This window comes from Salvelinus fontinalis, chromosome 2, assembly GCF_029448725.1.
Source record: "Salvelinus fontinalis isolate EN_2023a chromosome 2, ASM2944872v1, whole genome shotgun sequence".
In the NCBI taxonomy this organism is placed as follows: Eukaryota; Metazoa; Chordata; class Actinopteri; order Salmoniformes; family Salmonidae; genus Salvelinus; species Salvelinus fontinalis.
The window spans coordinates 87045681-87062860 of NC_074666.1; the positions used below are offsets into that span (position 1 = coordinate 87045681).

General features: G+C 41.7%; 1 protein-coding gene across 1 annotated transcript in view; it reads left to right on the forward strand.

The window, feature by feature from the left end:
* The first annotated feature begins 5182 nt into the window (after positions 1-5182).
* Positions 5183-17180, forward strand: part of LOC129830446 (BAI1-associated protein 3-like) — a 39754-nt gene continuing 27756 nt past the window's right edge. The window contains exons 1-2 of the mRNA XM_055893025.1: positions 5183-5526; positions 12132-12284. Of these exons, the coding sequence (XP_055749000.1) occupies positions 12139-12284 (146 nt within the window). The 5' untranslated portion in view covers positions 5183-5526; positions 12132-12138. The remainder of the gene's footprint in view (positions 5527-12131; positions 12285-17180) is intronic.

Below are 17180 nucleotides of genomic sequence, written 5' to 3' on the forward strand. Positions count from 1 at the left end.
AAATTTGTGAAAAAGATTTGAGAGAAATAAGCTTTTTGTGGGTATGGAACATTCTGGAATGTTTTATTTCAGCTCATGAAACATGGGACCAACACTTTACATGCTGTGTTTATATTGTTGTTCAGTATAATTCCATCCACATAACTGCTGCGTTTATATGCTGCATTTATATTGTTGTTCAGCGTTTATATTGTTGTTCAGTATAATTCCATCCACATAACTGCTGCGTTTATATTGTTGTTCAGTATAATTCCATCCACATAACATAAAAGTCAATTAAAACTCAAAAGAGCATGACAAGTGCCCTTGAATCGCCTTTTCTTCAGCAGATCAATGGATGTGAATAGCCAAATCACAAGATTCTGTTGCGCCTTGGCTTTTCCACTGGCGCTAAAGGGTTCTATTTGGGAAGTGTCTATCCCTGTGCCATGAAATGGTACCTGACTGGAGCTTTTTCTTCACTGGCTGTGTGTGGAATAATTGCTGCATGTGGAGAGGCAACTCACCCCAGTAGCCGCGTAATTAATATGTGTGTGCAAAAGAGAACGAGAGAGAGGAAGAGAGCGATGTGTAGTATCTGACAGGGAAGCTAAGGGTTGTTGGTGATGGTGCCTTTCACTTGCTCCATGCTGGTTCATGGGAACTAGGAAGGAGACCCTCTGAAGTTGCCATCATGTTGTTGTGTGTGAAAGAAAAACACATTTTCCTTGCTGACAATATTCTCATGTAGTTTATCACTTTATCACAGCCTATTGCAAAAAGTCTGATTACAATATGAAATCTTGGTTTCCTGGCTGAGGGGAATAACATGTAACACATTTAACTCAGGCTGAAGATGATCTACAATCACACTGAATAATGTGGCATACTCACTCTCAAGGTACAGGAGAGACCTTACAGATGCGTGGGGCCCCGTACACTAGTTAAAATTCTGTAATAATCCAATTACAAAACCCCACAATGTGTGCATGGATGCCCAGACGATTGCAGCACAGATGTCAACAGATCACCTCTGAGCAGTGCCCAGGAGGTGGTAACACCCATGCTGTGATTCAGAACCCCTGCGGGGACTCTTGGTCAGCATTTGAATAAGCAGGCGAAATAGCCTCCACAATCCAGAGGGATAAAGCTTCTGATCTGAAAACCTGTCAAAAGCTAGGAAAGAGATAGCCAGTCCTTGAGTGGGTGTAGCATGTATCAGGCTGTTATGGGATTTGATATCCTGCAGCCTATTCACAACAGTACACCATACAGCCCACTATCAAATAACATGGAACCCTAAAAGTTATGCTGGCAGTATTGGTGGCCATCCTTCAAGTGCATTATAGGTTCACAAGGAGGGAGCCAGCTATGGTATTTTCTGAGCCAAAGTCTGGTTTAGTAGCAGCCCTTCCCATATTAGGCTAGAGCCAAAATACCACTCAAAAACTATCTTTTGGTATTTGTTTCATTTATTGTAAGGTCGACCCCTAGAATTTGTTCAATTTCTTGAAGGACATTAGAACAGTACCTTTGTAATTTGGAAAAGGACCGTGCATATCTCCAAATGTCCTCCCACATCTCGTCGAATAGCAACAGACAGTTAATTCTCAATCAATCAATCAATCAATCAATTTTATTTTATATAGCCCTTCGTACATCAGCTAATATCTCGAAGTGCTGTACAGAAACCCAGCCTAAAACCCCAAACAGCTAGTAATGCAGGTGTAGAAGCACGGTGGCTAGGAAAAACTCCCTAGAAAGGCCAAAACCTAGGAAGAAACCTAGAGAGGAACCAGGCTATGAGGGGTGGCCAGTCCTCTTCTGGCTGTGCCGGGTGGAGATTATAACAGAACTATGCCAAGATGTTCAAAAATGTTCTCCCACACTGGCTTGACCCCTTGTGTGTCTACAGTAGAGAAGGGTCTTAAAGCATCATAAAATGAACGTACAGACATTTCCTTTGTGAGAAAAAATGCATTATTTCAATGACAGACATATCAGGGTTGCCAACCAAGATGGTGCTCTTCAAAATATGTCTGATTTGTAGAAAGCGGAAATAGTCCTGCTTTAGGCGCTGATATTTCTCAACCATCTGCTCCAATGACATTAGAATCTTGTCAGCTAATAAATCATTTAGTCTGCCTATGCCCTTATTAAGCCTAAGGTTAAAGACAACATCCAGCAATCCTGTTACAAAATCAGGGTTGTTAAGAATCGGGGTAAGAGTAGAGGTTAGTTTGGACCTTCCCTCAAAACATTGAACTGATCTCCATGCTTTGAGTGTATTAAGTGTAATGGGATTATTGCAGCTATCTTTTATAGATTTGAAGCTTCTGAAAAATAAAAGATCCTGCAAGGGGTATTTTGAAAAAGGAGTCTCAATATCTAACCAAATAGAGGAGTCATAATTTGTTATCCAGTCAGTAATATGCCTTAAGTGGGCACACCACTTATAAAACCTCATATTGGGCAGCTCTAAGACCCCTATAGAACCTGGCAGCTGCAATATTGCCATCTTAAGTCTTGGCTTGCTTTTTTTCCATATAAAGGAATTTAACCAGCCATTTAAAAATGTTATTACTTTATTGGAAAATAAGACCAGGATCATTTGGATTGGGTTAAGTAGGTAAAACATTCATTTTCAGGAGGGATATTCTACCTAACCATGAAATCGGAAGAGAATTCCAGCGCTCCAGGTTAGTCCATTGTTGATACAGTCCCAAAATGTTTTGCTTGTCAGCAATCGAGTTTTTAAGATATAGAACTTTCATCAGTGGTGTAAAGTACTTAAGTAAAAAATACTTTAATGTACTACTTAAGTAGTTTTTTGGGGTATCTGTACTTTACTATTTATATTTTTGACAACATTTCTAAAGTAAATATGTATTTACTCCCATACATTGTCCCTGACACCCAAAAGTTACATTTCAAATGTTCAGGCAGGACAGCATTATGGTCCAAGTCATGCACCTATCAAAATAACGTGTTGTCATCCGTACGGCCTCTGATCTGGCGGACTCACGAAACACAAATACTGTGTTTGTAAATGATGTTGGAGTGTGCCCATGTCTGTCTGTAAATAAAAATGTGTGCGGTCTGGTTTGCTTAATATAAGGAATTTGACTTATAGCATTTACTTTTACTTTTACTCAAGTATGACAATTGTGTACTTTCCCCATCACTGTACTTAAGTACATTTAAAACCAGATACTTATATACTTTTACTCAAGTACTATTTTACTGGGTGACTTTCACTTTTATTTGAGTCATTTTCTATTAAGGTATCTTTACTTTTACTCAAGTATGACAGTACTTCTTCCACCACTGACTTTCAAAATACAGAAAGTGTCACAGTATGATGCGTTTTACATGGTATTTTCCTTTTATTAATTTTCCAAGTATCTAACAGCTTGTGGCTATTGGCTATGCTAAACTGAGTTGGGGGGGGGGAAACATCACCCAAGCAGGAAGTATTTTCTGCTGTGCGGGCCAATTAAGCATTGGGTATAGGAGATTCAGAGTTCACACACATTCTGAGTTAACAGTTCATACAGATCAATGCCTGGCATTGGGTCCTGTGTGGCTCAGTTGTCTTCCTGCGGCGATGGTTGTGGGTTCGATTCCCACGGGGACCAGTATGGAAGAAAAAAATGAAAATATATGCTCTGGATAAATGTAAAATATAATGGAATGAGGAAAGATTGAATTGAGTATATTTCCATGTCACTCAATATTACATCCCATTGGGTGGTGGAACCTCTGATCTCCTGAGTGACAGCCATTCAAAGTGATTGTAGATTGTCTTCAACCTGACCCTCATGACCGGGTTCATTCCCAGGGGTCTATGCTAAGATGTGTAAATTGAACTATTGAACCAATCGATAGACAGTTTGAAACATGTTTTTGAGAGACCTAGGAGTTGTTTCAAACCTGCGTCTGATTCTTGGCTCTCCTTTCGCACCACACAATTGTTGCATCAATCAATCACATTTATTTATAAAGCCCTTTTTACATCCGCAGATGTCACAAAGTGCTTATACAGAAACCCAGCCTAAAACCTCAGACAGCAAGCAATGCAGGTGTAGATGCAGAGTGGCTAGGAAAAACTCCCTAAAAAGGCAGGATCCTAAGAAGGAAACCTAGAGAGGAACCAGGCTCTGAGGGGTGGCCAGGCCTCTTTTGGCTGTGCCGGGTGGAGATTATAACAGTGCATTGCCATTAAGGTCAGATTGTCTGGTCTACCTGAAAGATATATTTTTATTCCATAGATAGTGTGCACATCGCTGAGCCTACCTTGTGTCATGCTATTTGTGTGATACATTTCGCAACACTTTTTTTCCAGTTTTTTTCTGTTCGGTTATGAGGGAACAAACTCACAGTCAATTTTAAAACCTCCCAATGCTTTTAATGAATGTCTTCAGTATAACTCTGTAGGATCTCACCTCTTCTCAGTAGCCTCAGCACAAGAAGCGACCTTGAGAAATGTCAAGCCTGTAAGTTAATCACTATGTTAGACCTTAATACAAATACCATAAATGTCTATCTGGCATCTTCACTCAGTTGAGGTACACATTTATTTCAATATCATGAGTTTTGTAAGCTTTTACCAGAATTTGTATATTTTGGATCTGATTGGGAGGCAGATTGGGAGGCAGTTCCACCTCAATACCTGTTGTCATGTTATAGCCTATTATTTAGAACTTCCATCATTCACAGAAGGGATCATCAACTATATTCATTCGTGGGTCAATTTTTTTCTTGAGCTGATGGTCGGGGGGCAGGAACATAATTATAAATCATTTGTAGACTGCAATTTGACCCCAAGTAGCCCAAACAAATACAATATTTGACTAAAACAATCATTACAAACCTTGCTTACATTTGTGGGCAGTTACATGTTTCTCTGTATTATGCTTGGGAATACTTGAGAACAGATTTCCAAAATTACTTGGAGTTGATTTCCTGGTGTTTTACAGTCTTTTATGTCTAATAATAAAACCACTTGTAGGCCAAATTTGGCCCGTTTACAGGTTGACTTGATCATGTTTGACTTCAGGTAGATATTCCATCAACTGTTCCCTGTACCAAATAAACAATAACCTGTTGTGTTAATGCTGGTGTAGTTGGCTGAACACAAATATCCTTTATTATTGTATAATTTCGAAGCTATAGCAGATGATTATGATAGAAGACACAGGTAGAGCTAGCTAAATGTGACATGTGGATCTACCCTCTTCTTCACAGAGCGTATTTCTTACATCCCTCCGCAACAGCCCGAGGCGGGGAAAGTGTGCCTTGATTTCCTGTGACTATAAATGGAGACCACCGGTATAGCATGAGTGAAGAAGAAAACATCTCCGGGGAAAATGAGAGCGTTTGTCTGTGATCAAATAAAATTAATTAACGTTTATTGCGGCCGATGACTATCTCCTATCTTAAAGAGACAAACACGTATTTTCCGTCGATTTTGTTGTGCTTAAACAGGAACTCAGAGACGCAAGCAAAAACATACGCACATCGCAACTGTGAATGAGAAAGCTTCAGGTGAGCATTATTTTTCTTTATCTACAGCATTTCAACTTTATTTAGTTGCACGTATACCATCTCTATTCCATGTCTATTTTAAAGATGAAAATAGTACTTTGCATTATTGATTGTGTGCTGTTTCAATATGTGAACATTTTGGAGGGGGCATTTAATTGTTTTCAAACCTGTTGATTTTAATTGTAACCAACTTGCGTGCATAATCAACGAATATTTTAATAAGTTGACAGATAAATATTTTATGCCATGGTAAAGCGTATGTGTATGAATGTCGTTTTGTTGACACTTATGTGCTAGTCCCCCTTTAAGTTTATTATTCTAAGAAAAAGTTGTTTATCCATCCCCTCAGAATCCAGTAATATTAATTTCGTTTTTTAAATTAAATCCTAGTTATTCATGATGCTTTTGGTTGATCTGTTGGTTGATTATTGACCAGAAAAAAAGTACGAACGGGTGATTTCATTTCCTCAACAAGATGTTGTCTAATCGTATGCACAAATATATTATTCTGTCGTTTAGTTGTAGGCTATAATTAGCCGACTATCTTTCAGAGGATCTTGTGTTCCCTAACATGCACTCTGCATGTGATCTTTCAAAGGATGTTATCCTATTGTTCCATCTTAGTTGTTCATGTCAATAATACGTTTTGAAAAGCTACAACCAGTTCCCTGCATGGGTCAAGGCAACCCAACCTTGCTGAACTGAAACTCTTATTTGGTGTGTAGAACTAATTTAAGAAACAGACAGGCAGAGATGCACACACCTTTTTTTATATACTCAAGTATGTCTATCAATTATTATTTTCATTTAAAGGCTAGATGTGTGAATTAATAATAACTGCATAGTTACACTTATAGTGCTCTCAACAAATCTCCAGTACTGTACAATTAGAATCCTTTGTAGAGCATACTTTTCCCCAATCATCCAGTCCTGCTGAATTGTCATGAAGCATAGTTTGCTGCATGAGGGATGTATTTGTCAAGGGAACCTTTCTTGTGTATATATCATGCAGTTGTCTTGGAAACTGACTAACCTGATGTAGGGATGGTTGGTGTGTTCATTATAGCAATCACTCCTGCTAACCTCCCTTTTAACTTTTAACAATACTTCTGAAAGTACCGATGCTCTCTCTCCAATAATTGTGCGATATTGGCCCTCATTTGTGAATTTCAATGAAGAGGGTTGATGCATAATCAGCCTGATCTTTGTGGCAATACGCTCTGCACTCAGACGATTTGCATGTACCAGAGAGGTGAATGGCTGTTATGCAGATTGCAGGAATATGATTTCCTTTTTTAATGAAGCTCTTTAGAGGTAAACAAAAACAAGCGGGGTCCTAAGTGTTCACTTAGAAGGAGCTCGTTAAGTATCTTAAAGAGACAAATAACTCAGACAGGTGTTGTTATATTTCCACTGCACCTAGAAAGTAATCACTTAGAGTTTTAATAATGAATTACATTTCATCATCATGTACCCAGTGGATGCATTCCGTGAAGAAAATATTATTTCCTCCACTGAATTTTGCCTTTCCTAAATGAGTAGCCTCATAGCCTGTAATTAATCCTGCATCATATTACACTAATCAAAATAATTTAACAAAATGTGCCTCTGGACACACATCGTAAAGTCCCAAAAGACAGAAAACGCTGAATCTGATTTTCTTTTACCATTTTGTTTCACATAATTCTTAGATGTCCCCCTTGAGTTCTCTTGAGAAAATAGGTCTCTCAGTCTTATACAAAGAGAACAATTACAGAATAGTCATGTTATGTCTGCACACTGCATTTACAGTGCTGCATTGAGAGTAACATTAGCACACAGTTTGACAGTGCTGTTATTTTTGGGTTATGCCTAATGTATTGTGACATGTGATTGTTTGATTGCTTGGTTCTGTAACGGTCACTTCAGTTTGAGATGTGAAAAACACGGTTGATTAGAAATCGCTGTGGCGGAGACATCATTCTAAACACAACAGTCACTTGAATGGTTGTTCCCAAATCTATGGTTACATCTATGGCTATAAAAAAAAATGACATTCTCTTATTGATTAACAGTTAATATCTGTCTGTGTGGTACAGTCTCTTCCCTCAGAGCTTTGAGAAAGCCTCCTGTTGCAGGATAAAGACTACTTGATTCTAGAGTCTAGCCCTGTGAGTCACTCTCTCAGCACTACTGGTGCTATAAAAACACTGGCTAACCCTGTCTATTCCCCACACCCCTCTCTCTCTCTCCTTAAACATCCAAAGAGCAACTTGTGAAAAGGTTGAGTGAGAGGGTAACTTCATTTTGATGTGTCCGTATGTCAATTTGGCCCTTATAGTAGGCCTACTTATGACTATGAGTCTAAGGATCCAGGCCGTATTATGTTGGTTGAAGGGTTCCCTGGTCCTTTTTTCTAAAGAGAGACGAACACGCTGTGAATCATTCATTTGTTACTTCACACAGGATCATGGTTTTGTGTAAAGGATCGAGCTCATAAGCATTTACCCTCACCATCATGCAACCTTTCATATAGTAATGAATATCCTGTCATAGTCACCATGGTTGATATTGTGTTGTGTTTGAGGTTGTGTTTGTATTGATGTAACAGTATAACTTTAAACCGTCCCCTCGCCCCGACCCGGGCGCGAACCAGGGACCCTCTGCACACATCGACAACAGTCACCCACGAAGCAGCGTTACCCATCGCTCCACAAAAGCCACGGCCCTTGCAAAGCAAGGGGCAACACTACTTAAGTCTCAGAGCAAGTGACGTAACTGATTGAAATGCTACTAGCGCGTACCCGCTAACTAGCTAGCCATTTCACATCCGTTACACTCACCCCCCTTTCAACCTCCTCTTTTTCCGCAGCAACCAGTGATCCGGGTCAACAGCATCAATGTAACAGTATAACTTTAAACCGTCCCCTCGCCCCGACCCGGGCGCGAACCAGGGACCCTCTGCACACATCGACAACAGTCACCCACGAAGCAGCGTTACCCATCGCTCCACAAAGGCCACGGCCCTTGCAAAGCAAGGGGCAACACTACTTAAGTCTCAGAGCAAGTGACGTAACTGATTGAAATGCTACTAGCGCGTACCCGCTAACTAGCTAGCCATTTCACATCCGTTACATTGACAGTTGAGTTGAGTAGCATAAAGAGGAGACATTTCTTATCTACATAACATAACCAGTCTGTATTGTTTTGCAAATCATGTAATGCATTGCATGTACCCAGTGAATTCAGAGAATAGTCCTAAAAGTGAATTCTCATTGAATAGAGAATTGTTGCTCCCTGCGGTATGCCCTTGTTCATGTGGCTCTCTAAGTAGTTTCTGCTGTGTTTGCTAGGTTGTGGCTTTGTATAGCCTAACTAGCACAGAAAGACTTTACCCATGCTGTAAAACAGCTCCCATACTCTTTCCCACCAACACTGACGAATATTCACTGCCTATCGATCTCAGATGCAAAGTGTCAGTCTTATGTCAATTCTGAATTGAGCGCCCGCTGATCACCCTAACAGATTGGCTCATTGGCTGTACAGGGGCTGCTGAGAATAAGCTGCTACCGTGGAACCTCTGATTGTCATCCGGTGGTTCTGCCAAAGCCTGGAGGGGATCAGAGCCCGTATCTATCTAGACATGCACACAGATCCCAATGATACTGTAGCTATGTCTCCCCATTCCGTGTGAGGAATTTTCTCTCCATGTTCAACAAGATGTGGAGCTCCCAGCCCAACACCTTCTGTCTGCCATGTCACAATGCCCAGGACTCTAGTATGGCTGTTATGTTTGTGCTGGACATAATTGAGCCCTTGTTAAATCAATAAGGTCCTTTCCCCCCTGATTATCTGTGATGAGCCATTCACACAGGTTTCAGTCTGGGGGCCTGAGGGACCACTTGTTTGGTCCATGCACAAAGGATTCATCAATCAAATAGATAGTTGTTAATTGAGTTTGTTCCATAATGATGATGTTTTTTGTGTGTCTTTTAATGTAATTACATTTTGACAAAGCTGATGGTCAACATGTGGATATCTTTATTATTTAATTATCATTTTCAGTGTATGTCCCAAAACCACAATAATATTGAGCAATTACAACTGTGGAAAATACAATTGGATTAGAGAAGAAAAACACGCACACACGCACACGCACACGTACACGCACACGTACAAGTACACGTACACGTACACGTACACGTACACGTACACACAGTACAGTCCATGCACATAATCAAGAAGATCTCCCATAGGACCAAAGAAGATCATTTAAACAATCTGTATTCTGAGGGACTGGCAGGACCGTCACCAAACATGTCTAAATAGATAACACTTGTGGACTAATTGATAACAACGGCATTCAAATGACATTTTCTAAAAATGCCTGCCCTCTATTTTGAATATGATATCATGGCAGAATCTGTTCACTAAAGCCTGAAGAAATGAGACCAAGAAAGCTTGCTGTGAGACTCCAGGGACCCACTGATGGATACACTTTACAGCAGCAGTCTAGGCTGGCTGATGTCATTTGATAGATACCAGTAGGTTAACCAATCTATAAGGATGATAATGACATCAGCGGCAGGATGAGTCCCCAGCGACGGAATGGGAGATTCTTTTTTAGATATGAGTCATAAATCCATTTTTATCTTCATCACAATTGGCTTTGGAAAAAACTGTGTCATTCTGGCTCCCTGGGAGTCTGATGATGGGGTACTTGCAGTCCTTTAGCCTCCCTAAATACGGAGCTGAGGAGATGAGAATCCAGGTGGGATCAGGACCAACTTTTGCCTCATTGGTGCTATGGTGTGTTAAGCTAGCCTGGCCAGGGGAAGACTGATATAATAACATCAAGTGATTATTTATGCAGCCTGCCTCGGTAGAATTCTGTCTACCTGGATTTACCAACCCTTTTCTCTCCCTCCACCGTTACCATAGAGACCCCTCCATCCCCTAACAGCAAGGAGCCTTTTGCTGCCGGGGCTCGCTGGCTTTGTTACAGGAGAAATACAGGCTTGAGCATCGCCTTTAGTCCCTGTTAAGGTTCGGGCACCTGTGGTGTGAGACTGAGAGTGAGTGTGAGAGTGAGAGTAAGAGTGAGAGTGAGAGTGAGTGATATTCACTTGGCTGTGAGTGTTTCCTTGGCACGTTGACTCGTTTTTGTCACTGGGACTTGATGACTGAGACAGAGTGACATCCAGTTGGGAAGCCAGCCACGTCTAATTGAAATGAGCTGCTCACCTGGGAGAAGGCTTCTCCCTGACTGTGATGCTTTGCTAACTGTCACCAGTCAGAGCTGCAAGTGTATACCTAACAGACAGGTATTGGATCTGAGACACAAGCAGGTATCTGGTGTTAGTAGTTTGCTCTGTTAAAACAGCATCAGGTGTCTAATGACCTTGGGGAAACGGTGCACACAATATATGAACAAATCTCTCTCACAAAAGCCTCCCCTGAGAAATGAAAATGTGAAATGAAAACAGTCATTCTTATCATGTGGGTTTAACTATGCTGTCACTGTATAGGAAATAGTGGCATGAGATTCAAACCCACTTCATTCATAGGCAGTAACTATTTTGACCCATAATCAAGGGGCACTGGAATCCAGAACCTTCCAGAACCTTCCTCAATAGACATATGAATACCTACATCGATGATAATATTGACATTCTAACTAAAAGTCCGAGGCAAGTGCACTATCTGTCTCGACCAGTTACATTGAGTTAGTTGCTATTACAAATATATTGTCTAGCTAGCTGTTATTTAATGTGTCACTTTCACTGTTTGAGAGAAAGCAGAACACAGAGCTGCCAGTCTGTCTCTCTTCCTCGTCCCTCAGAGATGTGACAAAAGAAAGACATTTGCTGTCAGCTGATGAAAAGAATGTCTATCTGTCCCCTGAAAAAGCTTTGTCATCAATCAAACCCTCTCTCTTGTATCCATGTCATTTCTTGTCTTTTAGTGCCTTTTAGTTTTTCCTCTACCTCTGCATTGTACTGTTGCTGCGTCTACTGGTGTCAGCCACCATACAAGCTGGCAGCGGCTGGAGAGTGACTCATACTCACTGAGGTGGAACATACTCACTGAGGTGGAACGATGACCTTGTTCTTTAGAAGTCTCACATCGTATCACAGTTTAACTAGGACCCTTAAGAACAAAGTCAGGGATGAATTAGGCGTCTGTGATGATGATACTTCTATCTTAGCAGCACTTCTCTCTGCTACAGTAGATGGGGGTCGGTGCAGGAGGATTTGAGAGGGCATTGCTTTAATGAGAGTTATTGCAGGTAGGCTTGTCACAACAGTGGCCAACCAGCAAGTCTATGATGAAATCAACCAGCATACGATATCAGTCAGCCTTGGACAGAAATAGCACGTACCTTCTGCCATGGGTTGAGTATAATTGAGTTAAGAGGGTGTGATTACTGTGATTAGCCCTGTGTTTATGTAGCCAAAGGGAAGCTCCTCAAGTGGATATATCAAATCTGTGTTAGATACTGTATATCCAACTATAGTTTAAATAAACAATTACAAGGATTTTCAGACATTTACTGAACATTGTTTTACAACCTGACACTTGTTTTAGGCTCATGTTCATGTGAATTATTCTCCTTGTGACCCCAGGGAGTGAATGAGCATGACGACGTTGCTGGACCTGAAGAGCAGTGTTCTGAGGCAGGTTCAGAGGAGCCAGTCTCTGAGAGGGAGGAGGGAGCCAGCAGCCTCAGCAGCCAGCAGCATCCCCGTCACACACTGCCCTGACCAGTTACCTCACGGGTGAGTCTCACACACTGCCCTGACCAGTTACCTCACGGGTGAGTCGCACACACTGCCCTGACCAGTTACCTCACGGGTGAGTCTCACACACTGCCCTGACCAGTTACCTCACGGGTGAGTCGCACACACTGCCCTGACCAGTTACCTCACGGGTGAGTCTCACACACTGCCCTGACCAGTTACCTCACGGGTGAGTCTCACACACTGCCCTGACCAGTTACCTCACGGGTGAGTCTCACACACTGCCCTGACCAGCTACCCCACGGGTGAGTCTCACACACTGCCCTGACCAGTTACCTCACCGGTGAGTCTCACACACTGCCCTGACCAGTTACCTCACGGGTGAGTCTCACACACTGCCCTGACCAGTTACCTCACGGGTGAGTCTCACACACTGCCCTGACCAGTTACCTCACGGGTGAGTCTCACACACTGCCCTGACCAGTTACCTCACGGGTGAGTCTCACACACTGCCCTGACCAGTTACCTCACGGGTGAGTCTCACACACTGCCCTGACCAGTTACCTCACGGGTGAGTCTCACACACTGCCCTGACCAGTTACCTCACCGGTGAGTCTCACACACTGCCCTGACCAGTTACCTCACGGGTGAGTCTCACACACTGCCCTGACCAACTACCTCACGGGTGAGTCTCACACACTGCCCTGACCAGTTACCTCACGGATGAGTCTCACACACTGCCCTGACCAGTTACCTCACGGATGAGTCTCACACACTGCCCTGACCAGCTACCGCACCGGTGAGTCTCACACACTGACCTGACCAACTACCTCACGGGTGAGTCTCACACACTGCCCTGACCAACTACCTCACGGGTGAGTCTCACACACTGCCCTGACCAGCTACCTCACGGGTGAGGCTCAGTGGCACACAGAAGTAACAGCAGTTTTAATCGCACACATGCATGTAAACATGGATATTCACTCACTCACTCACTCAGGTAATAATAATAATATAGCACTTTACATTGCAACATAGAATCTCAAAGCGCTTGCAAAGAAACTAATTATATAAAATGGAAAGCGAAAGCTGTCTCTAGTCAGCCTTATCGGCAGTTTGAAAAGGCAGTCAGTCTCTGGTATGGCTTGAGTGGAGAGAGGGGCATTGATGGTTAGCCAGGGAGAAAGTCAGTCTGACAGATACAGCTACACACACAGGAACATTCAGACTGGATGAAGGAAAGGTTCCCCTGTCTCTGAGAAGAAGGCCTAGTCTGGTGCTGGGGACTATAAATATTCTGGACAAACCCAATATGTTTAATGTGTCCTTCTCCTCTACTCCAGAGATGGGACCTGTTTCTAAAATGCCTCGATCAGTCTGGTCTTCCCCAAGGAGACATCAAACATCCCAAAATACCAACAGCTACATGAAGTTAGACACTCAGTGAACGGGGAACATTGCTTTTGGGGGGAACAACACTTACAAATACTCAAATGGTCTATCATTTATATTTAATATGTAACTCTAGAACTTTTCAGAACCTTAATCGAAAAAGAACGAACCAAATTCATCCAATACATGTCAACAGAATTTTCTTTTGATATTTATTAACACATTTATTTGATTGATTTACCCCAAACTGAGATCGTTGTGATGAGCTGTCATCCAAAGGATATTGGCAGATGATTAGGCCACAGCAGAATTGACAGGCACAGGTGAATAAATCAATTGTTTTTCCAGTCATCCTTTGGAGCGAGTCTTCTGTTTTGATTCCTCTTCAGCTGAATGTCAAAGTCAAAAGTAATGGGCATGTGAACCTTGAGGTTTCTATAGCAACCCAACAACGTCTGTTTGTTACAGCCTGCTCCTAAAATATGAACAGCTAGATTGTTAATGACGGCTCCTATTTTATTTGCGAGGGAGAAAAACACCTGTGATGCTCTGAGCAGAACCTTTTGTAATTATTACTTTGATTTTGATAATGTTGAATTATCAAACACTGGCTCTTTAAAAGACTTGAGGAGCTACAGCGACCCAACACTATTGATACACAGGGGAGATTGGGGTTTTGTTGTCTCAGGGGTGGGTTGTCTCAGGGGTGGGTTGTCTCAGGGGTGGGTTGTCTCAGGGGTGGGTTGTCTCAGGGGTGGGTTGTCTCAGGGGTGGGTTTGTCTCATGAGTGGGTTTGTCTCATGGGTGGGTTATCTCCGGGGTTGGTTGTCTCAGGGGAGGTTTGTCTCATGGGTGGTTTGTCTCAGAGGTGGGTTGTCTGATTGTCACAGTGCTGATTGTCACAGTGCTAATTACTCCCAATCTAACATTTTTAAGGGTGTGATGTGTGAATTTGATAAAATAACTCATCCACCTGGTCAATTTGTGTCAGCATAACGAAACATTGAGGTGAGGGCAATTCATGTGTTTTTCATAAGTAAAATCAAAATGTATATATAGATGCTTTCTTTGTAAATGTTTCTAGGTCAAGCCTTGTGGTATCTAGCATATTAACTCGTTTTTACATGTAAGAGTCTATCTGGGAAGAACACCTTTTTATATACTGACGCTGTTGAGTGGAACAAACTACCACAGCAACTCAAAGCCATGTCGACCATAACGGACATTTAAAAAGAGTGTCGAAAGCTGGCTAATGATCAACCAATAGAAAACATGATGTCTATATGCAATGCTCTAGGCTATGACAATGTCGTCCTGTCTTTTGTTTTGTTATGTGTTATATGCCTAGTAGCCTAGGCCTACTATGTCTGTTTTTTGTGTCATCTTTGAAGATAGATAGATAGATAGATAGATAGATAGATAGGTAGAGAGTGCATTTACTATCTATCTATCTATCTACCTATCTATCTATAGTTGAAGTCGGAAGTTTACATATACTTAGGTTGGAGTCATTGAAACTCGTTTTTCAACCACTCCACAAATTTCTTGTTAACAAACTATATTTTTGGCAAGTCGGTTAGGACATCTACTTTGTGCATGACACAAGTCATTTTTCCAACAATTGTTTACAGAAAGATTATTTAATTTATAATTCACTCTATCACAGTTCCAGTGGGTCAGAAGTTTACATACACTAAGTTGACCGTGCCTTTAAACAGCTTGGAAAATTCCAGAAAATTATGTAATGGCTTTAGAAGCTTCTGTTAGGCTAATTGACATCGTTTTATGTCAATTGGAGGTGTACCTGTGGATGTATTTCAAGGCCTACCTTCAAACCCAGTGCCTCATTGCTTGACATCATGGGAACATCAAAAGAAATCAGCCAAGACCTCAGAAAAGAAATGTAGACCTCCACAAGTCTGGTTCATCCTTGGGAGCAATTTCCAAACGCCAAAAGGAAGCATGTTCATCTGTACAAACAATAGTACGCAAGTACAAACACCATGGGACCACGCAGCCGTCATACCGCTCAGGAAGGAGATGCGTTCTGTCTCTAGAGATGAACGTACTTTGGTGTGAAAAGCCATATCAATCCCAGAACAACAGCAACGGACCTTGTGAAGATGCTGGAGGAAACAGGTACAAAAGTATCTATATCCACAGTGAAACGAGTCCTATATCGACATAACCTGAAAGGCCAATCAGCAAGGAAGAAGCCGCTGCTCCAAAACCGCCATAAAAAAGCCAGACTACGGTTTGCAACTGCACATGGGGACAAAGATCTTACTTTTTGGAGAAATGTCCCCTGGTCTGATTAAACAAAAATAGGACTTTTTGGCCATAATGACCATCGTTATGTTTGGAGGAAAAAGTGGGACGCTTGCAAGCCGAAGAACACCATCCCAACCGTGAATCACGGGGGTGGCAGCAACATGTTGTGGGGGTTCTTTGCTGCAGGAGGGAGTGGTGCACTTCACAAAATAGATGGCATTATGAGGATGGAAAATGATGTGGATATATTGAAGCAACATCTCAAGACATTAGTCAGGAAGTTAAAGCTTGGTTGCAAATGGGTCTTCCAAATGGACAATGACCCCAAGCATACTTCCAAAGGTGTGGCAAAATGGCTTAAGGACAACAAGGTCAAGGTATTGGAGTGGCCATCACAAAGCCCTGACCTCAATCTGATAGAAAATTTGTGGGCAGAACTGAAAAAGCGTGTCCGAGCAAGGAGGCCTACAACCCTGACTCAGTTACACCAACTCTGTCAGGAGGAATGGGCCAAAATTCACCCAACTTATTGTGGGATGCTTGTGGAAGGCTACCCGAAACGTTTGACCCAAGTTAAACAATTTAAAGGCAATGCTACCAAATACTAATTGAGTGTTTATAAACTTTTGACCCACTGGGAATGTGAAGAAAGAATTCAAAGCTGAAATAAATCATTCTCTCTAATGTTATTCTGACATTTCACATTCTTAAAATAAAGTGGTGATCCTAACTGACCTAAGACAGTGGATTCTTACTTGGATTAAATGTCAGGAATTGTGAAAAACTGAGTTTAAATGTATTTGGTTAAAGTGTATGTAAACTTCCGACTTTAACTGTATCTACCTACCCATTGACTTTTTTCACATTTTGTTACGTTACAGCCTTATTCTAAAATTGATCAAATTAAATGTCTTCCTCATCAATACCCCATAAGGACAAAGCAAAACCGTTTTTTAGACATTTGTGCTAATTTATGAAATTTTTACAACTGAACTTATTTACATAAGTGTTCAGACCCTTTGCTATGAGACTTGAAATTGAGCTCAGGTGAGTCCTGTTTCCATTGATCATCCTTAAAATGTTTCTACAACTTGATTGGAGTCCCCCTGTGGTAAATTCAATTGATTGGACGTGATTTGGAAAGGCACACACCTGTCTATATAAAGTCCCACAGTTGACAGTGCATGTCAGAGCAAAAACCAAGCGATGAGGTCGAAGGAATTGTCTGTAGAGGTCCGAGACAGGATTGTGTCGAGGCACAGATCTGGGGAA